The sequence below is a fragment of the Symphalangus syndactylus genome, chromosome 2 (assembly GCF_028878055.3).
Source record: "Symphalangus syndactylus isolate Jambi chromosome 2, NHGRI_mSymSyn1-v2.1_pri, whole genome shotgun sequence".
Taxonomy (NCBI): Eukaryota; Metazoa; Chordata; class Mammalia; order Primates; family Hylobatidae; genus Symphalangus; species Symphalangus syndactylus.
In genome coordinates, this window is record NC_072424.2 from 7,315,660 (window position 1) to 7,342,330 (window position 26,671).

Consider the following 26,671-nt stretch of genomic DNA (forward strand, 5'->3'; position numbering starts at 1 on the left):
ACCTTGATCTGTGACTTCCTTAGAGACTGCTAAGTGCTAATCTCTTAATTCTGCCATTTTATTCACATTGACTAGTTTGCCTACTTTTATAAAGAGGAACCCAACCTCGTAAACTATTGGCTCCCTCAAGGTATCGTTTAAACTGAAAACACACAATAAACACTTGATTCTTTCCTTTATCAATTTCCAAAATACTGCATCAGTCCCCCAGTATCCTGGAAAGATGACCAACTTACTGTGAATTGGATGTAAACACAGCTGATGTTTTAGTCGATTTTAGTTACTATCTTTATCCTTTAGAAGACAATGATAGAGCTAATCCTTGGTGATTCTCGGTTCATTTTCCCAGATATGAGGTGTATCTTATAAAAATGCAGGTGGAGGCCTTTCTTCCATAAGGGCATTTTCTTGAATTGCTTTCATGTCTGTTTTGTTTCGTGGCTTGGAGTCACCTGTGAACTGTTTGGTTCTCCCTCGGCTTCCTCCCGGGTCGCCTCCTTTGCGTGCTGTCGATGCTTTGTCATTACACTCTTTCTGGATTTCCTCTTCCCTTCCCACCTTCTAGTCCTTCTAGGACATCATTTCTGACATTTATTCACTCTTGGGTTGGCTCTAGTTTATTCTTCATTTCCACTTTTTCCCTTTCGTTTCTAGTTATTTCTCAGATTTTCTCAGACTGTTTTTCAAGTCTTTACTTTGGCCAATATTCTTTTTTACTCATTTTAAAATAAGACATATGCTGATATTTTATAACACCTATCTTTTCTTTTACTATTTAGCTCCTTTTGGAATAGTCAGCTGAATTGTCATTCAATATCTGGGTGTGCCTCCCTGTGGTTCCTCTGCCACCTGGGGACGTTTCTCTGAGCATCAGTCCCTCTTGGTAGTGGTCTTGGTAGTGGTATGTGGGGTGGGACCGTGGTGGTTCTCTGTCATCCCTGTTTAGATGAGACCGTGATAAAAGCAGTGGCCCCAGGCAGCGTCCCAGGTCTGTGGCTCTGGGACTCCATCCTAGAGTCTGCTATTGTGACACGGGCTGTGTCTTTGGGGGACCTGTCTCCAGGTCTGTGGTTCTGGGACTCCCTCCTAGAGTCTGTGATTGTGACGGGGGCGTGTTTTAGGGACCTGTCCCTTCACTCTGCGTTGCACTCTATCTGGACCTGCCCCTCCATTCCCTGGCATCTCTGTGTGTTGAGGCAGCTGCTGTACTGAGCTCACCAGTCTGTGTTTAGGGCCCAGTTTTATCTGGCATGAGATACTCCCAGGCCCTGCCCTTTCGAACTTCCTGGGCCACCTGGGCTCCTCCGAGGTTTGGACCCCGGAAGGCTTCTGCTCATGTCTGCCTCTGCTTCCCATCAGTCTCTTAGCCGCAGAGACCGGGGGGCTGCCTCCTAGCCTGGGAATGCTGCTCATGACAGGGTCGCGGGCTGGCTGGTGCTCGGGGCCTGGGACGTGCCTCAGTCTCTGTCTCTGCCAGGGCCTGGCCTGGAGTTGCCCACACTCACTGGTGTTCCTGTAGGGGGAGGTTCTTCACCCATCAGTGTGTGAAGATGTTGTCTGTGGGCCTTTTGTTCTGTTACTCTAACAATTCGGTGTGCTTAGGCTCTGGGGAGATAAAAACACTTCCCCTCTGCCTTTGTGGTATTTAGTTTCCTGCCATTTGTTTTTGTTTTAAATCTTGGAATTCCTTAGAATCCTGTGTCCTGAGGTGCCTGTGACTGGGCTGATGTGTCTCCTTCAATATTACCTAAAATCAACACCTGGAGGCAGCAAGTAGAGACAAGAAAATAGATTTTTGTTTTGGGTTTGCTTTTTCAGTGATTAATCAGCCTCCGTCAGCTATGCCCCAAATTCTCAAGTCAAGGTGCCCTGACTGTCTCCCTCAGCTATTGTCTGGCCCCGTCCAGAGTTTTGAGAGCTCTGAGACAAAGATCTCAGGTTGAGAGCTCTGGTAATTTTGCAAATGTTACCAGAAAACTACCTGCCAAAGGACAGGACGTGGCCTGGTGTCTGCGCTGCCCTGGGTGGAGTTAGGTGCTGCCTCTCTGGACCCACCAGCGTGAGTTCCCACATGAGGAGACTGCACAAGTTACAGGTGCAGAAACACGTCCTGGGGAGGTGCTCAAGGGCCTACTAATTAATTGCTGGGGAAGCCTGGCAGCCAGCACTGAAGCCAGATGAACACGGTCCCCAGCAGAGTCTGTCGCAAAGCAGGAGCTCAGGCCAGAGCTGCCGCCTTGCAGCACAGAGCTGCCCCGCCTCCCGCAGCCGAGAGCTGGAGCTTGCTGCTCACGGGGATTCTGCCCCCAGCCAGAACGAGGCCACCAGCAAACCCTTTTCAGCAGGTGTTTCACCTGAGTGGCTCATAAACCTCAGCTGGCAGAGACTTCAGCCCTTCCCAGGCCTTGGTGAGCCTGCGTCTAAGCGCGGTGGAGGGTCCAGGAGGCCATAGCTCCCATGGCTTGATCACTCCTCATTCTGCCCCCTCTCCCCAGCATGGCCCATATGCCATAGCCACAAGGACAGCAAGTGCACACGGGACAGATGAGTGTGGTCACACTGAAGACTGGGAGCGAGCTGTCCAGCCACGGTGGGGCCTGTCTGGCCTTAGGCAGAGCCAGGAATTGGTTTGTGATTCCCGGAAGGGGTGAAGCGAGCAGGGCATAAGCAGGGGTGCTAGGCAGTCAGGAGCTGACCAAGCTGGCCAGGCCAACAGTGAGTCTGTGGCTGAGGCACAGGTCCCTGGAGATTCCAGGCAGCCCAGACCCCAGCTGGGAACTCACGATCACTCCGCCAGGAGGATTTTGCATCTCTGCCTATCCTAGAGCCCCACCTCTGTGCACTGGGCAGTGTCATCTCTGCATCTCTGTGCACTGGGCAGTGTCATCTCTGCATCTCTGTGCACTGGGCAGTGTTATCAGCAGAGGAACAGCTGCTCCTGCTGAGTTCACCCAGCTGCCTGCAGGGTTCCTCCTCAGGGCCAGCGCCAAGCCCCACAGCCAGGGTTTTGCTGGTGGCCGTGATCCATCCCGGGGAGGCATCCATCTCGACGCCGTCATTGGCTGTGAATCCTGACCATCCACGTGAGCAGAGCAGAGCTGGCGGAACCGACGCCCCTGTGCTCCCATCTCACCCAGGGGCCTGCAGCCCACCCTGATTGATGTGCCAATCTTCCTTACAGCTGCCAGAGGCACGTTTCAGCACTGCACAGTGTCGAGGCTAAAAAACTAGAGAGTACAGATCTTTCAAAGTTTGTCTCATCTGAAGACCATTTGTTACAACCACACGTTAGAATGTCTGAGGCCCCATAAGGCAAAAGATTCACAGAAACTTTGATTCCTGCAGAATTTCACATTGCGTCTAACACCAGATTTACAGTCTGGCAGTATTTTGATGATAAATTCCCAGCCCTCTTTGCTGGAAGAAAGAACAGGTTCTTCCCATCCATAAAATAAAAAATAATAATAATGAGATGTCCTCTAGATGAACAGAGGACGGGAACCCAGCCTGGAGAGAACTGATGTGGATGATCAGAAGCTGCCAGAGATGATGAAGGTGAAGAATCATCACCACCACCACCACCATCATCATCATCACCATCATCATCATCTTCATCACCATCGTCTTCACCATAATCTTCATCACCATCACCATCATCTTCATCACCTTCATCTTCATCACCATCATCTTCTTCTTCATCACCATCATCTTCATCTTCATCACCATCATCTTCATCACCATCATCTTCACCTTCATCACCATCATCTTCATCTTCATCACCATCGTCTTCACCATAATCTTCATCACCATCACCATCATCTTCATCACCTTCATCTTCATCACCATCATCTTCATCTTCATCACCATCATCTTCATCTTCATCACCATCATCTTCACCTTCATCACCATCATCTTCTTGGCCATCGTCACTATATCATCATTATCATCACCACCACCATCTTCCTCACCATCATCTTCGTGGCTATTGTCACTATATCATCATCATCATCATCATCACCACCACCACCATCTTCCTCACCATCATCACTGTGTCATCATCATCACCATCATTGTCATCAAAACTATTTCTAGACCAGCCATTGCGTTAAATACCTTAAATGCATTAAGTCAGTTTTTCTACCTGGACAGTGGGGTTGTGCTGGTGTTGAAATGAGAAGATTTGACACAGTGAGCCATCCGTGGATATAAGGGATTCTTCATATTTCATTTGATTCTTACAAGCAAATCCCAAGTGGTTGCTACTATTATTATTTCCACTTTATAGAGGAGGAAGTGGAGGGTTGGTGAAATGAAGAGACGTGCTTGAGAACACAGAGCACACAGCGGGAAAGCCCAGGTTCCAAGCTCAGAGACCACGCATTTCATTAGTGCCCAGCATTCCCTCCTCAGGTCACCCCTGCGATGCAGATCCTGTTGTTGTTGTTGTTGTTGTTGTTGCTGTTGTCATTTGGGGAATAAAGAAGGTGGAGCTTGTAGAGGCCAGTGCAGTGCACATCCACAGACAGGCAGCGATGATGAGCCAAGCCAGCCGGGGTCCGGCCTTGCTCCTGCATGGCGTAGAGCTGAAAATATCAAAACCATAGCACACCTGCAAAAAGTCACCTTGTTGTATAAATTTTTCTGACACTTTTGTTCAATGAGAGTAGAACTCAGTGGTCAGTCATTCAGAAGACTCACAGAAATGTGGCGATAATTCCATGCTGGACAAATTCCAGAAGCATCGCTCAGAAGGGCAAGGTCTGCAGTGCCAAGACGAAGGCTGGGGTGGGGCCAGCCTGGGGGATGAGGACTCCTGCATGCTATGAGAGGAAGTCTAGAGACCCTGGACCCTTGTTCCTTTAGAAAGCAGAATCTGGAGCCTGGCTGCATCGGATGCTACTGGGTCTTAGGTGGGCCTCCTGCAGCTCAGGGGCCTGGCGGCGGGCCCCGGAATTACAGCCTTGGAGACCTGTCAGAAGCCAGAGATCTATGGGATGGTCAAACCCTGACCCAAAGGGCCAGGCAGTGTGTGCAGATGTGCATCATCTTGTAGCATCAGCGAGGCAAGGAAAGGAGCACTTTGGTCTACGCCACAGTGATTGACAGAAGAGTGTCCCCTCACTCTCCAGGAGCCTCTGCTGCGGGGACAGCCTGATGTCATGGCTTTACCTGGTCAGGTATCTTTTCCTCCAGGTGGCCTCCACTCACTTATGCCCTACCTGGAACAACACATGATTTTCAAAAATCCACCAAGGAAATCATCACGGGGCAGTCTTGGATGTCCAGGAAAATGTTTCTAAAATGCGTTTGAGAAGACAGGGGCAGGGTCCTGGCTCCGTGGGGTCCTGACAGGAATAGCCCTGACTCCAGAGGCAGCTCCAGGCAGGAACCTGCTCCCACACTGGCTCCCCGGGTGCTAATTGAAGCAAATTTGATTGCACCCAAGTTCTGAGAGCAATTCTCTGACACCAACTGGTGTCCTACAATTAAGTCTAATTCTGACACCAACCATCCAGAGATACTGCAGACCCCACAGGGGAAGGGCTCAGCCCCAAGAAGACCACCCCTACCTCAGACACCAGCTGCAAGTGGGTCCCCAGGCTACCCTCATATCTGTCTGACTTGGCTACAAATTATGGAGCTCTCACCACCCTCATTCAAGTTTGATAATTTGCTAGAATGACTCATAGAACTCACATAAAGTGATATGCTTATGATTACAGTTTTATGATCGAGGTGACAACTCAGGAACAGCCAAATGGAAGAGACTTATGGGGTGAGACTGGGAAAGGTCCCAAGGGCAGGAGCCTCTGTCCCCCTGTATTTGTCTTGCTGCCAGTGTGCTAATGTGTTCACCAGCCAGCGCACTCCTGAACCTCATTGTTCAAGGATTTTATTGGGGTTTTATTACAGAGAAATGGTTGATTAATTTATTGATCATTGGCGGGAAGATTGAATTCAATCTCCAACCCCTCTCCTCACCCTGGATGTCAGGTGGTGGGTGGGCCTGGACATTGCAACCCTCTAATCTTCAGGGCTGGTATTTCCTGGCACACCAGCCCCTTCCTTGAAGCTAAGAAACCAGTGAGTGGCCTCATTAGTGCAGCTAAGGTGTGGTATGGTAGAGAGGTTTCCTTAGGAATACCAAAGGTCATTTCTAGTGCTTAGGACATTCCAAGAACCTTTTGGAGCTCTCTGCCAAGAACTGGGAGTAAAGACCAGATTAATTATTTATTATATCACAGGTCTAACATTTTAGTTTCCGAATCCACTCTTCCCAGCAAACCATTTTGCCAAAGGGCCCTTGGGGTGGCTGGCAGTGTGTGGCGTGGTGCAGTCACTCGTTAGAAGTGAGGCTGCAAGAGTAAAACAAGACTGGAGTGAGGGCTGGCACAGCCTCTGGAAACCTCCACAGAGTGGCTGTCAGCAGGGACCACTGATGGTGGTGTGGCACCTGCAGGCTGAGACAAGACTATACCAGAGGCAGGCCAGGGCCGAGGGGGCATCTCTCTCACTGTGCCCACACCTGGGCCTCACAGCTCATCACCAGCATGGGTGTGTGGCACTGTCTGTCTGCAGGGCTGCAGCTGGGCAACCTGGCACCTGCAGACTGAGACAAGACTATACGGGAGGCAGGCCAGGGCCGAGGGGGCATCTCTGTCTCTGTGCCCACGCCCAGGCCTCACAGCCCATTATGAGCATGGGTGTGTGGAGCCATCCATCTGCAGGGCTGCAGCTGGGAGACCTGCTAGAGGCATCTGTCTGGTGCTTCCTGTGGAACATTTTTATGAACAAGCTGGATGAAGACGCAGGAGGCCTGTTCATCAAATTTATAGGAACTGCAAAGTTGGGAGGCACAGCTAATAAGTTGATGGCAAAGTCAAGATGTTTAAATATTTCATCAGGATGAAATTAACAGGATCACATTTGCATCATAGAATTGCAGTATTGCGAGGCATTTTCAGATCATCTGGCCGGAAGCATGTATCTCACCATGAGTGAGGTCCAGAGAGTTTCCATATTTTGGCCAAGGTTGTACAGCAAGTCATCCTCACCTGTGAGGCTCAGAAACACCTTGACCTCATCACATCTGCAGACAGGCCTCTCCAGAACCAGGTCCTCACTCACATGTCAACACTTTCCCCACATCGCATGGCAGCACCTGGCAGAGTGACACCATCTCAACCTGTGTCAGCATCTGTGTCTCTTCCCTGCTTCATGTTCTGTCTTGGAGCTGTGGTCCACTAGAATGTCTGCTGTTTCTGCAGAGTCTCTCAAATGATTGTGTTAGTGGGAACACCAACCAGAAGCCCACCACTGGGACCCCTCTGGCACTGACAGTCCCCGCACTGTGGATTTCAGCCCTGACACACCTGTGGCAGCTGAGGCTTTGTGTGTGTGTAACTGTTTAATTCATGTCCCCCTAGTATCCTTGGGCAGTGAGGGGCTCCTTGTTCCAGCTACAGCCCCGCTGTGCCTAGTACGGGTGGACACACCATACCTGCAAGCTGGAAAGGGAGGGAAGGAGGGAAGGAGCAGGAGGGGTTGCTCTGAGAGGTCGATGTGGACCATCTCACTGAATCCACACGACAGCTCTAAGTGAGTGCTGGGACCACCTCATGGGAGCATGCTGGGGCTGAAGGCATCAGTGCATTTGCCCACGTAGAGGTTTAGATCTTGATCCATCCAGCTGAGCTGTCTGAGCCTCCATCCGTCTGGGTAATGCTGTGATGAGGCACCTGGGTGTCAGCCTGTGAGGGAATGGGTGGGTGCCTCAGTCTGGCTGGGGAAGCTGAATATCACAAATCCCATTCCTCTAGCCTGGAGCCAACAACTGCTTGGTGTTTGTCATTTATCTGCCAGGGCAATGGTTCTGACCTCAGGATGGTTCTGCAGAAAGGATCTGGGTGGAGAGAAGTGCCTCTGAGGGTTTAGAGGTGAGCTCTGTGCCCACAGCAGGTGTGCACAGCCCAGCAGCCTGAGTTCCCCCAGCCTCAGATGGATCATTAAAGTGTCTTGTTCACAAAGGGAAAATCATGACTGGGGTTGCAGTGCCCAGAACCCAGCTCCACTGGGTCTTGGATTTGTGTATTTTACTGGATAACGTGCTGCCCTCTGCACATGGGCAAAATCAGAAAACCTCAGCTTTACAGACTTACCAGCACAGGGCAGATGCACACATGTGCACACACACAGGCTCACACACACACACGAATCATTAACAGATCAATTGGCAAGCTCAGAGGCTGGGGGAAGGGACAGAACCAGGAGAAGAGAGCCCCCCTGCTTAGGGGTAGGGTGGTCACCACACAGAGGGGAAGAAGGAAGGGAGGGGCTGACTCTGGGCGTGAGGGACCCCCGCGAAGGGCTATGGTGCCTAGATTTCAGGAGCACCTACCCTGGTTAAAGGTTGGCCAAGACCAGGCCCCTTTCAACCTACACTTTGGACCTGGAAAACTTCCCAAATCCATGGGTTACCTTAACGAGGCTTCTGTGATGCAGTAAGGCTACCTCCCTGGCTCGCAACCTGCAGTTCTTTTGCACACCAATTAGTGTGTCCTCGGGGACGCTGCCTCTACCAGCAGGAAAACCATGGCTTGAGCTATCTTTACTAAAAGTATTAGAATTTACTTTTTGTTAAAGGTACAGAAATCATTCAGCCATAAGAATATCAAAAATACATTTAGCTAGTTTGCATTTGCTTTTGACTGATTCTAACTGAACTGATAGCCATTTGGAAGGCATATGCAGCAGTCCTGAACAGAGAGGATTGTGCTGAATAAGCTCCAACACATCATCACCGCGCAGTCAGAACGCGACTGTTCTTCTTATTTCAAGTTGCAACAATACAGGCCTTGTTTCACATTTCTATTTTTAACTAACAAAAATTTATTTCAGGGAAATCCTAATTATACCCTTTGGAATATGATACAATTGGAAATCCGCTGGTAATATTCTTTTCTCAAAATTCCATGTAATCGCATAAGAAGCAGAGAATGTAAATTCTCCTGGAATAGTTGGTCTCTAAATACAATTCTCTAATGGGCTGAGCAATCTTTTCGTTTCTTTGCACATTTTGTATTCGTTGGGATTAATCCATATTACAGCCCCTGTGAATGAAAACCTCTTGTTAGACATAAGGCATCGTATATTCTCAGCACATCCTAAGCATGGGACTAATGCATTTCCCAGGACCTTGGACAGACCTGCCAATGAGGAAACACTTCTCGCTTGGCACGTGTTGGGAGGCATGGACGGCCGGCTCTGGCCACTAGATGACCACATGTACCTTTTCCTATTTGCCCCCTTACCTCCTCTCCAAATGAGGAAGTAGTGTCATCTCTACCTAGCATCCAAACCTCCTGGGGGAGACCCACTTGGGCCACATGAGCCTGCATGGTGGGTGCTGTCCTGTGCATTGCAGGACATTTCACAGCATCCCAGGTCTCCACTCCAGGTGCTGGTAACATCTCCCCAGTTGTGGCAGCCACAGATGTCTCCAGACCTTGCCAAATGTACCCTGGGGCAAAATCATCCCCAGTGCTATTGTCAAAACATGGTGCTATTGTCAAAACCAGAACTAGACAGTAGTTAAAGCCGTAAAAACATTATATTCAAGACTGTCGCAAAGGAGGAAAAGAGACCAGGCTCAATTCCAAATTTGGCATGGAAAAGCAGGAACTGATAGCCACGGTCAGGGTTGGGGGTCAGTGGATGGAAAATTAAGAGTAGACCTCAGGGATCAGGGGGTTTTGGCTGAACCAACCTCAGCAGATTCTTGCTGAGTCAGATCTGGGGCATGGCAGAGGATGAGAAATCTGATAAGGTGTCCAGGTGAGCAGATGAAGGGAAGGGTAGGGAAGACTATGGCTCATCAGTTTAGCAGGACCCTTGCTCACATTGGGTAATGCAAAGGTGAGCATGGAAGTTCAAAATCCTAGGCCTACTGAAAAGTTCAGTGGAGCTTGGGGAGACTGTGGCCCAGGAGAGACTCTTACCTCTAGACTAAATCAGAAAGCCCAGACTACGGTTCGAGAAACTCACAATCCAGATCCCAGGGTGAGCTGGTTTTGAAAGGAGCAGGTGAGGCCCATGCCTTTAGATGCACATTCCCGCCATTCCTACATTTCCAAGCACTAAGGGAGCCCCCAGAATGTAGGAGGCCCTAAGCCACTGCTTGTGAGAGGACTGCTCTTCATGATTGCTGGCTGAGCTTGACCTAAGTGCAGCTGAACATGAGGGAGCTCTCAAATGGGTGGTCTGATGCCATGGGTAGGTGTGGGAGCAGGGCCAGGCCAGGGAGCAGACCCACCAGGGTTCAGCATGGTCAGAGAGGGTGTACCAAGCCAGCGTGGGTTGAGTCTGCCCGTCCTGGAGAACAGGCTGCATCCTGAGAGGCGGGTGGCAGCCGACGCACCTGCTGCCAGGCAGGGCCAGGGTGGGGAGGAGGGGAAGCCAGACACAAGAAGAACGGCGTCTGCATTTGGCCAGACACGTTCTTCCAGCAGCAAACATTTCTTTTTTTCCAAAGGGTATTTCTAGATGCTTCTTAGAATCCAGTGTAGAACCATAAAGAGATCTATCCATGTGCAGTTAAAATAATGCAAGGGGGAGAGTTGGTACTTGAAAAAGGCGAGCCTCTAGCATTTCTTCTGTAGGAGTAGGGTCCCGCCTCCCTGCCCTTGTGGTTCGGAAGGGAGTGCTGGTCAGCTGCCCAGCCCAGCACGGTCAGCTCGTGGCATCTCTCCCTCCCTGCCCACCCTGGGTTCCACCTTGTGCAGCTCCTGCTGCTGCCCACAGTGTCCGGGGCCTTGGCGGGGGCCACCCCTCTGCTGCGGGAGGGAACTTCTCCAGGGCCCCTGGGCGATCCCATTCTCCACTGTCCTCTGTGCCTGGGGAGGGTCCCAGCCTCCTTCTTTGTCACTGAATTTTCCCTTTGGGGTTAGATCTCAGGACATAGATGGTTCTGCGCATAACTGTCTTCTAGGCATTTGTCCAGAATGAAGGGGCCATGAGTGAGTGAAATGATTGTTCGGATGAAAAGCCTGCTCCTTACCCCTCCATGACCCCATCTCTGCAGCAGCACCTGAGGCCCGGTTTCCCTGCCATGGGCTGTGGGCGGCACAGGGACCTGGAGTGAGGGCCTGCCCAGGAGACATGCCGGTTGGCAGCCGGTGTATGGTTCCACCTGCACCTGAGCTGCAGCTTCTCGAAGCCAGGCCTGGGGCTGGGGCTTCAATTCCAGCCTCCCACCCTGAACACAGCCAAGCCCCATGCCTGCCAAGAGCAAACGTGTCACCTTTGTTCAGGAGACCGCGTCAGGCTTTATAAAGAGTTGTCAAGGAGACTGTGCTTCTGAAAGAGTTACCTTAAGGAGGGTTTGTAAAGGTTGCAATAAAAACCAGCTGGGTCCCCATGAGTGTGTCTAACTCTCTGCGTCTTGTGTCCCTGAAGGACCGAAGGCTGCAGGAGTCCCAAGCCAGAGGAGGCAAAGAGAGAGGACAAAGGCACAAGGACGCCGCCCCCGCAGATCCTCCTGCCCCTGGAGGAGCGTGTGACCCACTTCCGAGACATGCTGCTGGAAAGAGGGGTAAGGCGCAGCCGCTGAGGGGCCGCACTTCCGCGGCAGACCCCGGGGAACAGCAGCTGAGTGGCCATCTCTGCCTGAGGGTCGCCTCCTCCTCACTGAGTTCCTGTTCAGGCTGAGTGACCATCCCGGGGCCTGAGGGACGCCTCGCCCTTACTAAGTTCCTGGTTGTGCTGAGTGAGGGGCAGGTGCTGAGTGAGGGGCAGGTGCTGAGTGAGGGGCAGGTGCTGAGTGAGGGGCAGGTGCTGAGTGAGTGGAGGCCAAGGGGCAGCCAAAGTGGAGAGGAGGTCGTGCTTCGCCTCTGAAAGGAGAAAGGTGCCTCTGTGGTTTCTCCTGTGGGCGTGAGGCCTGAGAGGCCGGCAGGTAGGGTCCACAGGGAGGCCAGGTCCTGGGAGGCCTGAGGCAGCACCCACTGCGCAGATGGGGTTCCTGCGGGAGCTGGGCCAGGTCGGGTGCCCGAGCTCACTGTGCAGCTTCCCCATGGGGTTATCCATCCTACCTAGTGGTGCTCCCTCCCCTCCAGATGAACGTGACTGTTTTTTAAATAAAATTAGGATATCTTCAGTGTAGCTGATTTCCAGATCTCACTTTGAATTGGGGGTCGGGGGGATTTGTATTCAGATCTCCTTTCAATGACTATCATTTCCTGCTTTGGCTTTGGATATAAAATGAGCCAGAGGCAGTGTTTCAGCCCGGTTGGATTTCCTCACAAAATAAGGCTGACTGCAGACGGCAGTGGTGGGCCCCACGTGTGAGGATATTTATAATGAACACGCAAATGGCCTTTCAGACTTCACAGCAGGTTTCCTCTGCAGCCAGCACCCACCCCCAGGCTGCTCCCTGGCCCTCCCACAGCTGGTAACTCCCAGGGTCCTGGAGAGGGGGCAGGGGTGGAGCTGCCATGGGGTCCCAGCTCCCTGCAAAACAGAGAGGTCTGAGCAGAACCCTCACAGGGTTAAGGCTGGGGTGCTGTCCTGGGTCTGGGTTAAGCCCTGGGGGAACAGGGAACATTGAGCAGGTCCTACCCCTTAGGAATTTTATGGAGGAAGGAGCTCGACCCACCCACCCCCAGGGACACCTCTCCTCTAAAGCCTCTTGAATTTGAATGTGTGCACCTGTTTACTCAAAGGTAAAACACAGCCCTGGGCCTCAAGGAACCAGAAGGAAAAGTAGGCGTGGGAGCTGGTGACTGCAATGCCCTGTGTCAGGCCTGAATTAACACATGTGCTGAAGGGCACAGAGCGTGATGTGGATGCGCACGTGTGGAGCTGGCCCTGGCGTGATGTGGACGCCTGGGTGCTGGTTTGTTTTTCAGAAAATGTTATTTTAAAAGCTATTTTTACTAGGCTCAAATTTTGTTTTAAAACAAGACTTTAGTCCCTCCCTCTTCCTGCCCCTGGGGCTTCCTGCCCTCCTCCTGCTTTTGGCAGGAGGGTCTGTGTTGTAGTTTTTCCTGACTTGGTCTCTGCAGAGTGGTAAAAAGCTCTAGCTCTGCCCGGAGGGGCTCCAGTGGAGGTGCCGCCGGGCGATCACCGTGTGCCTTCACGGACTCTTCTTTATCCTGGTGGATGGCCTGATGTCCAAGGGTCCAGCCAGTGACTAGGCGGCCCTCTCACAGGAAACTTGCCTATATCGGCACATGCCCTGGCGGCAGTGTCTTACCAAAATAGCCACCTTTTAGGAGAGCCCTGCCTGGGATCAGGGTCAGGTTCAGCGGTGTCATTGGGCGAGAGGCAGCAGAGGCCGTTTTGTGACCCACGGGTCCACGTGCAGGCAGTTTCCCAGTCCTTACTGCTGTGTCCCTCAGACTGCATGGCCCTTGTGCAAATGGCGGTGATTCTGAGTTTCTGAAGAGGCCTGGCCAGGCTGGCCTGGTTGGATTATCGGGCAGGAAACATGACTCGTGTTCGCTGAAACATGATGGCATCGTGAACATTTGGGAAATAGGAATAAACATTCCTTTTATCTTACTAACATCCACGTTTTCCATCTCTTTGTTTTGGAAATGAGCCAGGCCCAATTTACCAACACGGTTTTAAACTAACCTACCTGCTGGAGAAGCTGGACTTCCCTTCCTGGGCAGGGATGCTGACGCACTCAGTTTACATGGCCTCTTGAATTTCTCCAAATGGCCTTGGTTGAGAGATTTTACTAATGAGATTTTCAGGGCCTTTTTACCCCGTTTAGGGTAGGTGATTCGTTTCAACTTCTTCTTCTCAGATTATTATACAGGAATCAGCAAAATCATCTGAATGTGATGCAGTAACCACCGGGTTTTGTGTTTACCCCAAGAGAAAGGGACTGGGGTGAAGCCTAGTCCTGTGTCTCATGAGGATTTTCAGGAGTGGCCCACACACAGAGCTCATGAGTAGAAAAGATCAATCCACATTTACTGCTAATATCATAAAGCAATGCCACCATTTGTGACTTTTCAGCTTTGTAAAATATGCTGGCAGATTTGCTCAGGCTCAGGAGAATTTGATAGCTAAACCCAGAAGGTTTCTAGCTGCTTAACAATGAGGCGTAGAAAGGTCACTTTTTCGTGGACTGAGTGATTACTAAGATTTTTTATTGCATTTGTTCAGTACTTCAGTTCAGAAATTCATGTACTTGTAGAGTGATGAAGGGCAGACCCTGCGGTTTTTAGTAGTTTAAAAAGGGCAGAGTTTGGGCCCTGCCATGGGGACTGTACCCTGGGGCAGCGGGATGAAGGTTTTGTGGTTTTGTGGCATGTAAATGATGGTTCAGCAGGTTTGTTTTTTGTTTTGTTTTGTTTTATTTGTGTTTTTCCTTGCTAGTACAAATCCCAAAGAAGCTTGCTTTTAAAACTTTAGTCCATCAGGAGCAAGTTTAATTGAACAGCAGGTTATTAATTTAATCCTGCTGTTTAGGTAAATACATTAGAGACATTTTATTGAGAATATTTTCCTTCTGCAACGTATCTCTCACAAGTAGGTGATGCTCACCCAGGGGCCAGGAGAGAAAGTCCTTTTGAGAATACTCTATTTTGACTTAGGGACTCAGGGGCTGTCCTTGATCCTTTTCAGGTGTCCCTCTGTGGGTGACCCTGGGCCAGCTTCCCAGCAATGCCCAGCCTCGGGGACCCTGGCTGCCACTGTGGTGGGCTATACAGGAGAGCCCTGGGAGCACGTCTGCATTGGAGTGAGGGATTCACAGAGCAAGGTTCCTGCAGCCTTCACTGTGATGTGACAGCGAGGCTGTGGGGTGAGTGGGTACAAACCAGACAGAGGCCTCTACAGTCCCAGGCAGCAGGAAGGGCAGCCTTGGCCTGTCGGTCTCCCTGGATGAGTAACATCTGGTGCCCTTCCCTCCCCTCAGACACAGGCAGCTCTGCCTCCTAGGAGCTTCACCAGGCCTTCAGCCAGGGCTAGGCTGGCTGCCAGGGAAGGGGAGGTGCCTGTGCAGACAGCATCCTTGAAGGTGCCTTTGGGGAGTTGGCACTGCCCGTCTAATTTCTGGAATGGGATTATAATTACCCTTAATGTGAAAGTAACCCTCAAAAGTAAGTGAAATCAGCTGGCTATATTGTGGAATAACTGTGTAAAATTGCATTTATTCACCAAAAAGGAAAACAAAAAGTTGGTAAAATACTCTGAGCACTGAAGATGGGGGTAGGTGTTGATGTGCCCCGAGGTAGGATAACACAGGGATGTAGATGGAGGCCTCGCCTGCGGGCCCAGCCTCCTGTCCGCGCTCACCCACAGTTACCTGGGTCCACCCGGGGCCACCTGGGCTCACAGGAATTCTGCCTGTGCTGGCCACTTCCACCTCTAAACGCTAGGGATTGAACACCCCAAGGGCAACCCTCAACTGAGGAGGGACGGGGGTCAGTAGGTAAAAACCCTGCTTCCCAGTCTTTGGTAAGGATACCTCTCGGGCAAATTTGGGCACCTCCCTCGCCCCACAGCCCACCCTCCATTGCTGGCCCCTCTCCTTCCGTGTGTCCATTCCCATGACTGCCTGGAATCACCTTCCAAACAAACGCCTGTAGCCGGGCCCTTGCAATATGGCTTTTTTTTTTTTTGAGACGGAGTCTCGCTCTGTCGCCCAGGCTGGAGTGCAGTGGCGCAATCTCGGCTCACTGCAAGCTCCGCCTCCCAGGTTCACGCCATTCTCCTGCTTCAGCCTCTCCGAGTAGCTGGGACTACAGGCGCCCGCCAGTCATATGGCTTCTTTAGGGATCTGAGCTTAAGGCAATGGCCTCATCTTCAAGGATGAGGTGGGATCCCGGTCATTCTGCCCTGGGCTGCCGCGTTTTTGATGGTCGAAGACTCTGGAGCAGCCACAGCCACAGGCTCCAGGAGTGTTCCCCATCCCTGCGAGCAGGCAAAGTCCAGAGGCCAGGAGAAGAGGGCCGCAGAGGGGGACAGGTTGAAAGGGAAGGAGAAGAGCCAGGCAGTTTCTCAAAAATGAAGTCTGTCCACATGCAGCTGGCATCATCATTAGGGCTCATGGGAGGCACAGTGACGGCCTGGGGGACAGGGGAGAAAGTCCTGGGAAGGAGTCCGCTGGGGGTAGGTTGGGGCATCTGGGCTCAGGAGGGGCCGGGTGGGCTGCAGATCCAGGCAGGCATCTCCAGGACAGCGTGGGAGTCAGAGCTGGAGAAACAGAGCAGGCAAATCTGGACAGAGCTCGGGGACAGGGGTGTGGCCCAGGTCTTCAGCCCCCGGCCCTGGAAGCAGAGACCCTGGGCTCAGGCCCCAGGGAGATTTTTGAACCCTCTTCATGTGGCCACTGGGAGTGCTGTGTGGCCGGGTCCATTCCCCCACTCTCAGGGGTCTTGAACTTCTACAGCCCCAGCGGAGGCCTTTGGTCAATTTTCCTGAGACCAGGGGAGGCAGGAAGAAACAGGAGAGATGAAGATGGCAGGAAGGGAGGGAGGGTGCTGACACTGGCCAAGCAGCTTGCAGCCTGCGCTGAGAAGAGAGGCTGGGGGGCAGGGCCCATGACTAGGGACCAAGGGACTTGGAGATGCCTTTCGGCTGCCAGTGTCTTATTTGGCAGCTGCAAGGGCAGGCCGCCCTCAACACCTTGGAGCAGTCTGCCTTGTCTGTCTGTCTTCTTGTGTTTTCAACACAACATGAAATAATATAGTGTTACCTAGGAGCTTTATTCATGTATTTACATGAGTGAATTCCACGCAGGCCCCAAGGTAACTAATCACAGCCTGTCCTCTGCCCACGGGGCATGGACGAGGGGAAGGGCAGGCTGTGTGAGGAAATCGTGACCGTATTTCAAAGGTCCAGCTGCAGGGTCATCAAGAGACAAGGGTGATTGTGACAGATTGCTTCCTTCCTTCGGACGTTTGCACTCATAAAAGCCAGAAGGAAAAATCACCTCTAATTCGATTAGCACTTCATGCTCCCGGTCTATTATGGCCATTTTAAGGTATAAGGAAGTAAAAGTAAATACATTTTGTTTAACAGTCAAATTTGGTCAAAACATTAGCTTCCAGGACTTTCACAAAAGTAACCAGGTTTGTGTTTGAGATGGAAGTTCGCCACGTTTGGGGGCCCTGTATGACCCAGCCTTCCTTGAGGGGCAGAGACTGCAGCTGCTGTCCCTGGGACACCCTGAGGACCACACCAGGGAACCATGAGGGTGGGTGGGGGCGGACGGTGCAGACAGACAGACACACGTTTCTGCAGATGCACACGAGTGTGCCCGGCTGAGCCCAGCCCCAGCGTCAGGGTCGGAGCGTGCATGGCTCCAGCTTTCCTTGGAGAGGCCGTGGACCGCGCCCCTGACCTGAGGCCCTCTCAAGGCTGGGGCTTTATCCTCCAGTTCAGGACTTGGCAGGTGCCATCCTTTTGCCAGCTTTTGCCCTTTAATCTGGTCATCAGGATCCCTGGCCTTTTCCATGATCCAAGGATTGAAAATGAGTTGAAAGAGCCTTTTTTTGGTTTTAGAGATTGAAGGCAGCAGTCTGCTTCTGTCGGAGGCTCCCTGCCAATCCAGACCTGTCCCGTCCGTGACCACCTCCGAGGGCCGCCACACGCATGGGCCACCTCCAGGACTTTGGCGTCCCACATGTGGCTAAGCCATCCTCAAGCTCTCAGCCACTTTACTTGAATTGAACCCCCTTTTCTCAGGGCTGACACATCCACTGGAACAATGCACGATGAGTTTCTCAGTCTCCAGAGAGGCTTCTGGTGAAGCCGGGACTGAAGTTAGATCTAGTTTTCCCTGGCGTTGTTTTATAAATGGTGACCTTTTTCTTTATACCCAAGGTCTTGGCTGCCTTCCCGGGGCTGAGGTGCCCCGTTTCAGGCAGGAGCTCACCCTGGCCCATCCACAGCAGGAGGCGTGGACAGTGCTGGGTTCGGGCCGTGCTTTGGGGTCTCTTCCCTGCTGAGAGTCTGTTCAAGCCGTGTGGGTGCTCAGGGAAACCTGGGGCTCCTGGGAGCTGCTCACAGCTCAGCTGGCCAGAGAAGCTGCCCCCTTAATGCGGGGAGGGAGCTGGGGTGAGACCACCAGGGCCACGATCACCCAGCTGAATTGTGGACTCACCTGAGGGCTCAAGGAAGAGAAGTTTTAGAGGGTGTGAGTTGAGGGAGCTGACGTGGTTAGGAGGCAGCTGTGTCTGTCTCAGAACCAGATGACCATGGCCAAATGCTTTGCCCGCGTGGTCTCCATCTTGCCACTTGATCTGGAAAACACTTTTGGGTTCTCCAGACCAGGTCCGTGTCACTGAGAGGATGTTGAAAACAGCTGTGAAAGGGACAGTGCAGTTCCCGTGGCTGTGAAGAAGGTGCAGTTTCCCTTCCTGAACCTCAGACTCCCGGTGCCTGCCCACTTTCCAGCGGAGATGCCTGCGGGCTGGGACGGTGCCACACAGCGACCTGCAGTCAAGGACGCCTGCTGCCAGCCGGCCACTATCTGCAGAGTGAAGCTTGGGCAATGTCCATTTTACGGAGGCATCTGCCGGGTTTGGAAACTGCTGCCCTGGTCTGCATCCACACTGCCTCCTCTGCAGCTACTTCTGGCGCCTGCATTTCTAACAATCAGCTCTGGCTTCTTCCACTGTGGAAATGGGAGGGAATCTGCAACCCGGACACTAATGAGGGAGCAGAGGAGTTCCAGCCGGCGTTCCCAGGGAGAGAGGAGAGTCTCACTGCAGGAGGCTGAGAGTGGAAGAAAGGGCACAACTCCAGCCCAGCCCAGGTGACCTCCAGTCCCCACTCTCATGATTCAGACACGGCGGAGGGACAGTCCTGAAACAGCGATCAGATGAGAATGTGCAGTGAGGGACCAGCAGTGCCGTCCTCGGACAGAGTCAAACGCTCTCAACTCTCACTCCAGCCCAGGGGACAGAACAAGACCCTGTTCTCCCACCGAGGCGGCTCCAGCATTGACAGACACAGCCACAGACACGGTCACGGCCACAGACACAGCCATGGTCACAGACACAGACACGGTCACAGCCACGGTCATGGTCACAGACACGGTCACAGACACGGTCACGGTCACAGACACGGTCACGGTCACAGACACAGCCACGGTCATGGTCACAGACACGGTCACAGACACGGTCACGGTCACAGACACGGTCACGGTCACAGACACAGACACGGTCATGGTCACAGACACGGCCACGGTCATGGTCACAGACACGGTCACGGTCACAGACACAGCCACGGTCATGGTCACAGACACGGTCACAGACACGGTCACGGTCACAGACACAGCCACGGTCATGGTCACAGACACGGCCACGGTCATGGTCACAGCCATGGTCATGGTCACAGACACGGTCATGGTCACAGACACAGCCACGGTCACGGTCACAGACACGGCCACGGTCATGGTCACAGCCACGGTCATGGTCACAGCCACGGTCATGGTCACAGACACGGCCACGGTCATGGTCACAGACACGGTCACAGACACAGCCACGGTCACAGACACGGTCATGGTCACAGACACAGTCACAGACACAGCCACGGTCATGGTCACAGACACGGCCACGGTCATGGTCACAGCCACGGTCATGGTCACAGACACAGCCACGGTCATGGTCACAGCCACGGTCATGGTCACAGACACGGCCACGGTCACAGACACGGCCACGGTCACGGTCACAGACACAGCCACGGTCACGGTCACAGACATGGCCACGGTCACAGACACGGTCACAGACACAGCCATGGACACGGTCACGGTCACAGACACGGTCACAGACACAGCCACGGTCACGGTCACAGACATGGCCACGGTCACAGACACGGTCACAGACACAGCCACGGTCATGGTCACAGCCACGGTCATGGTCACAGCCACGGTCATGGTCACAGACACGGTCACGGTCACAGACACAGCCACGGTCACGGTCACAGACACGGTCACGGTCACAGACATGGCCACGGTCACAGACACGGTCACAGACACAGCCATGGTCACGGTCACAGACACGGTCACAGACACGGCCATGGTCACAGACACGGTCACAGACACAGCCATGGTCACGGTCACAGTCACAGACACGGTCACGGTCACAGACACAGCCATGGTCACAGACACGGTCACAGACACGGTCACAGACACAGCCATGGTCACGGTCACAGACACGGCCATGGTCACAGACACGGTCACAGACACGGTCACAGACACAGCCATGGTCACGGTCACAGACACGGCCATGGTCACAGACACGGTCACAGACACGGTCACAGACACAGCCATGGTCACGGTCACAGACACGGCCATGGTCACAGACACGGTCACAGACACGGTCACAGACACAGCCATGGTCACGGTCACAGACACGGTCACAGACACAGCCATGGTCACGGTCACAGACACGGTCACGGTCACAGACACAGCCATGGTCACAGACGCAGCCACAGTCACAGAGACGGTCACGGTCACAGAGACGGTCACGGTCACAGACGCAGCCACGGTCACAGACACGGTCACATCATCCACTGGGGGACAGACAAGAGGCGTGCTGAGATGGGCACCAGGATCGCTGTCACTGTTCGTCAGGGGGTGATGTGACGATGTACAACGGGGTGAGGAAGGGAGTGGAATCACGGACTTCTGCAGGAAAGAGTCTGAAGTTTACAGAAGAATTCAGGTCTTTAAGGATCGAGTCACATATAAAATGCCAAAGAATCAAAGAAGTGTTAGGCAAGAGGAGAGAGAGAGATCTGTGCTGAGAGAGGAACAGCATGTCCTGGTCTTGGGGATGTGCTGGGCAGACAGGATTCTAAGTACCACCCTCCACCCCGCCCCACCATGCTGTGCTCATCCTGGGTGGTCCTCTCCTTGAGTGTGGACGGGGCCCATGTCACACCCGTGGCAATGTTGCACTGTGTTGTGTAAGACTCTGCCTTAGCCAGGGGGAGATTCTCTCACTGGCTTGAAGAAGCTGCCCTACTGTGGGGGCCCTGGGGCAAGGACCTGCAGGCAGCCGCTCAGAGCCAAGGTTGGCTCCCAGCTGGCCTAAGACATGGAAAGCTTCAGCCCTGCAACCACAAGACCTGAATTCTCCCAACATCCAGTGAGCTTGGAAGAGGACCCCAAGCACCAGACAAGAACAAAGCCCCTGCCGTCACCTCATCTCAGCCCTGTGGGATCTGGGCCGAGGAGCCCAATTCCCTCATGCTGGACTCAGGACCCACGCAGCCCATGGAGTGACCCGAGGTGGTGCTTGTGACCCACTGAGTTTGAAGTCATTGGTTATGCAGCAATAGAAACTAAGATGTGAAGGAGATTCACTGGGCACCGGTCAGCCACCTGTGTGAGGCTGCTGAGACAGAACACCCACACACACAGCAAATCATCTGAAGTGGGTTTATTCCCTGCAGACAGGAAGCAAGGGTGGTAGAAGATGAGGGTGCCTTGTGAGCCAGTCCCCCAGGCCCAGGAAAGCTGCAAGGAGGGGACAGAGTCTCATCTACCCTTCACTGTAACCAAGGGACCCCAGAAAGCAGCCCACAGTGGGTTTTATACCCTGGGGTCGTGTGAGACGCTGGGCTAAAGCTCGAAGGATGTCTTATTTCTGGAGTGGGGTCTAAACAAAGCCTGGCTGTTCTCAGTCTGTTGCATTCCCAGTGCATTCGAGTCATTCTGGAGAGGTACCAGCCAGAAACAGGGAGAGCCAGGTTTGTCCATGACCACTTAGAGAACAGTCCCACAGCATAGACAGACTTAAGAGAGATGCGTAGCTTGCTGTCTGCTCAGTTGACGGGCTTTCTTCCCCTGGTTGTTCTACAATGTTGGACTTCGTTGGTGGTGGTGGTGGTACTGTGTGTGTGTGTGTATGTGTGTGTGTAGGCACTCATGTGCATGTGTGTATCAATGTGTGCATCTTTGTGCATTTGTGCAACTATGTACATGTGCATGTGTACATGTGTGCCTGTGTATGCATATCTTAGCATGTCCTGGGTGTGTTCACATGTTTGCATGTGTGTGCACCTGCATGTGTACACGCGCCTCTGTGGATGTTTGTATGTGTGGTGTGTGTGCTTGTGTGTGTGTATAGTCAGACACACGTATGCAGTCGTGACCCCATGGAATGTCCTCTCTGGGTATCATAGGTGTTTCACGCAGGCTCAAGAACGATGGGCTTCCATCAGGAGCAGTTCACAGGACTCCTCGTCCCCATAGCTGCCAAGACCCTTTCTTTGGGAGAAGTCCTGTGCCCACCTGGAGGGCAGGGAAAGACCCTGTTTCACACATGGCTGTGCAGCCTTCACTTCAGCCCCCACCTCCATCCCGGGTCCCAGCCACTGTGCTCTCACCCTTCCCTGAACTGTCCCTGACATGACACAGTTGGTTTTATCATTATGAATTGTAATCATTGTAGAGATGGCTTATGTGACCTTCTATAGAGATTATAAATCCCTTCGGGGGCAAAAACTACAAATCATTAATTGAAAAATTATTTTATTATACTTCTAGAACTCCAACATTTTCCAGAAACTGGTGTCGTTATGCCACACAGGGTCTAATCCTCTCTCCCTACAGAGCTGGGACCATTGGGGTGTGCACAGGTCCCCGTGAGGTGGGTGTGTGCCATTTGATTGGGCTGTGTGGAGGCTGCCCACAGCTTCTCTTAACAGCCCCAGATGCTCCCGGGGGCAGGTGCACTAGCCAAAGCTAAAGGGATCCATTCTGCCTGGAGACGCTCCCAGAGTCGCTGCCTCGCCCTAAGTCCCAGCAATGGCACTCAGTCAAAGCTAAAGGGATCCATTCTGCCTGGAGACCCTCCCAGAGTCGCCACCTCGCCCTGAGTCCCAGCAATGGCACTCAGTCAAAGCTAAAGGGATCCATTCTGCCTGGAGACCCTCCCAGAGTCGCCACCTCGCCCTGAGTCCCAGCAATGCTTCACCATGTTCTCACTCTGTGGAGGAGAATCCCTGGCTGGACTCTGGGTCAGCCCACCCAATAAAAGAGCTCGTGGGTATTACAGAAAAAGCTTAAATTTGACAGTTAAAGATAGAAATTTCCAGTGAAGAAAATTCATCTGTTACAATATAGAAATAAAGCATGTGTTTATTGAAATAGTACCTCTGTGGAGAATATTTTAAGAATGTGAATGGGGTTTGGTTTTCATAAACTTTCAATTACCTTCCCCTCCCTGACCCTGCCCAGGTATTCATCTGCCCAGATCCCAGGGTGGCCTTCCTGAAACGAACGCCCCGTCTGGATTTTCCTCTCCCCTGTCTCTGAAGAGAGTGCCCAGGCTCCTAACCACATCTCGGACTGCCCTGCACCTGAGCCTCTGTCTCCACTGCCTCTTCCTTCATCATGGGCTCTGGCACCCCTAGGCATGTTCAGCCTCTTGCAATTCCTGCATTCCCCATAGTTCGTGACCCAGCCTTTGCCCCCACTACCAGCTGGTCCTGGAATACCCCCCAGGCCCCTTTGTGAACTCTAAGGAGTATTCATGTTCCAAAGTCACCACACTCTGGAAGCCGCCTCCCCAGGCTGCTGTGGGTCTTTGCTGTGTCCCACTAGTGTCCAGGTCTGTCTCCGCCATGGCTCTAGTGCCATCTCAGGAGTCTGTTAGCTCCTCAGCGGCGCTACCCTAGACCATGGGCTTCCTTGATTTATTTTCTCAGGATCCTCAACACCCAGCTTGGGGCCCAAGGCACAGTGAATACATAGTCCATGTTTTTAAATGAATGCATTTATGTTCTAAATGGCTGAAACATTCCCTTGCTCTATCAGCTGAGAGAGTCTAGAAGCAACAACACCTCACTAGCAATGAACACACCAGTGCACAGATCTTGGTTTCTAACACCGTTCTAGGAAAGGAGCCAGGGCTTCTTGGAGAATTGACTGATTCAAGGGCAAAGGCAGGACAGGCAGAAGATAAGCCTGGAGCATCTTTAGTAGGAGAAATTAAGGAGATGCCCAAAAAGCCAAGTGATGAGCACCTGTCAGAGGCACACAGGAGCCGGGAACCCACCACGCGAGCTCACCAAGGCCAATCTCAAAGAAGCTGAGCAGGAAAAGAAGCAAAGTCACACTGGAGTCCAGCCCAAGCATGGGTTGAGTATCCATGAGTCCACAGCAATATAAATAAAAGATTGAGTACATAAGTAATGTGGAGGCATGGATGAATATCCCCGCCAGGACATTTCCCAGTCACTCATGTAGCTACTTCTCCTCCTCGGAAGTGGAGCACAACCCATACCCCTAAGTGTGGGCTGTGCATGGCGACATCCTTCCAGAGAGGACAGCATGGAGAGGGGTCTTCACAGTGGGGAGACCTCAGCCAGCTGACCACGGCCACCACTGTCAGTGAAGAGTCATGTCAGCAGTGTGTGTACCCTCGTTATGACATGATGAGAATGGCATTTACCTGTGTGGTCTTCCTCCCAAAACCCATAACCCCAGGCTATTGACGAGGAAAACCTCAGACAAATCCCAACTGAAGAGCGTCCTGCAATGCACCTGACCAGGGCTCTTCAAACCATCAAGGTCATCAATGGCAAGGGCCGTCTGAGACCCTGTCACAGCCAAGAGGAGTCCAAGAGATATGGCAGCCAAATGTGATGGAGTCCTGGGTAAAAACAGAAAATTGGGTAAAACCTAAAGAAATCCGAATAAATGCAGACTATTGTTAGAAATAATGTGTCAGTGTTAGTGGTGATGAATCTAGCCTACTAATATGTTAACAACGTGAGAAGCTGGGTTGAGTATATGGTAACTTTCTGTAATATTCTTGCAAATTTTTAATACGTCTAAAACTATTGCAAACAAAATTTTTAAAATGACCTACCTAAAAGAGGTTAAACTTTGATTACAAATCAACTAAACTCAGCCTGTTTTCAAGACATTACTCTTTGTATGGTCTGTAGGGGTTCTGAAAATTTTTACAAATATAATTTCTCCTTTTGAAATGGGGTGTTCCAGAATGCCACGCCTCCACAGATACAATTGGGGTTTCAGATCAGGGGACACAGCCCTGAAAGATACCCAAGAAAGAAATAGTCACGAGTCTAGAAATTAAATTTTCTGATGTTCTAGGTATTGATTTTCTTGGAACGTCTGACATGTCTAACACTTACACTGCACCACATCACTGAATCTATTGTACTTTAATGCTGGTTTTTGTTTGTTTGTTTTTAAGCATGGATCATTTCAGCGCGGCTTCAGGCTTAGCATTAGATGCTAACAGCAACTCTATTGAATATCTTTCTTTAGGTATCAGCATTTTCTACCTGGGAGAAAGAATTACACAAAATTGTGTTTGACCCACGCTATCTCCTGCTCAACTCTGAGGAACGCAAGCAGGTAACGGGGTGGGAAGGCACTTTGACTGCAGAGACGCGGCATGAAAGCGACTGTTGCATCCTGGATCTGGGGAGCTTTTCATTGCTGAGCAGCAGACCCCCATGTTGTAAATTTGGCCAGTGGCCTGTGAGCTTGTGAACAGAAGAGTTAGAGGGACTGAGGAAGGTTATTGTTATTCTGGTCCTTATTCTTATCTCAGTATTTGGTTATGACCCTGGAAGACAAATACTTTTAAAGATGAACATGTAAATTTTAGGAACATCGACCCTCATTCCAAATGACTATAAATCATATGTTAAAAATACGAAATACTTAAGGTATTATATAAAGATAGTGAAAGAGGTGGTCTTACATAAGACCTTAAGGTTTTATATGCTTAAAGTCTTACATAATATGAAAGTTGTCAGCATCAAATTGAAGTCACTAATGTTAAGAAACCCCTAACAAATAGAATGGAGGAAGGCCATGAAGAGAGGGTTCTCATACTTGTATACCTGATCACTAAAAAGACTCTATGAGAACCACAGTCTTGCACACAAGGCCATCAAAACCTTTTGTTTTATTTTATTACATTTTATTTTAGACAGGATCTGGCTCTGTTGCCCAGGCTGGAGTACAGTGGTGCAATCTTGGCTCATTGCAACCTCCACTTCCTGGACTCAAGCCATCCTCCCACCTCAGCCTCCTGAGTAGCTGGGACTGCAGGCACCAGCCACCACACCTGGCTAATTTTTGTACTTTTTGTAGAGATGTGGTTGCTGTATATTCTGCAGGCTCATCTTGAACTCCTGGGCTCAAGCAATCCTTCCACCTCAGGCTCCCAAAGTGTTGGGGTTACAGGCGTGAGCCACCGCATCTGGCTCATCACAACCTTATACACACGAAAAGCACTTCTGCAAGGACACCTGCCCAACAACTGCCTGTCCAACCTCAGACTGGCTTCGTCCTGTTACGGATCTCTGTAGCCAAAGATAATTATTTCAAAACAATGATGTAATCCTCTCATTTATTTTTCCTTAAAAATTATTGTCTTTCTTTTACCTCCCTGAATTTTCTTGTCATTTACGATGGCATGTGTATTCCCATTGCAATGCTTTCTTCCCAAATAAGCATCCATTTCATTTCAGAGAGCCTCTTTCTGCTTGTTCTTCAGGTTGACAATAATAGTGATGAAATAGGAGCGGTCCAGAGAACAATAGCAGCACAGTAAAGGGTGGAAGTTCCACAGAACACCGCCCAGAAAACACGGAATTGATTAGAGGAGGTTCTCTGGGGGCTATTTTAAGGAGAGACTTGCCAGGGGTCTGCCCTAGC

The 26,671-nt window shown here is 51.6% G+C and overlaps 1 protein-coding gene across 3 annotated transcripts in view; it reads left to right on the plus strand.

Moving 5' to 3' along the window:
- The window catches only part of TCERG1L (transcription elongation regulator 1 like), a 217,173-nt gene that overhangs the window by 180,259 nt on the left and 10,243 nt on the right, over positions 1-26,671 (plus strand). For all 3 annotated transcript variants that reach the window (XM_063616505.1, XM_055245330.2, XM_055245333.2), the window contains 2 exons: positions 11,455-11,590; positions 25,268-25,357. In XM_063616505.1, the coding sequence (XP_063472575.1) occupies positions 11,455-11,590; positions 25,268-25,357 (226 nt within the window). The remainder of the gene's footprint in view (positions 1-11,454; positions 11,591-25,267; positions 25,358-26,671) is intronic.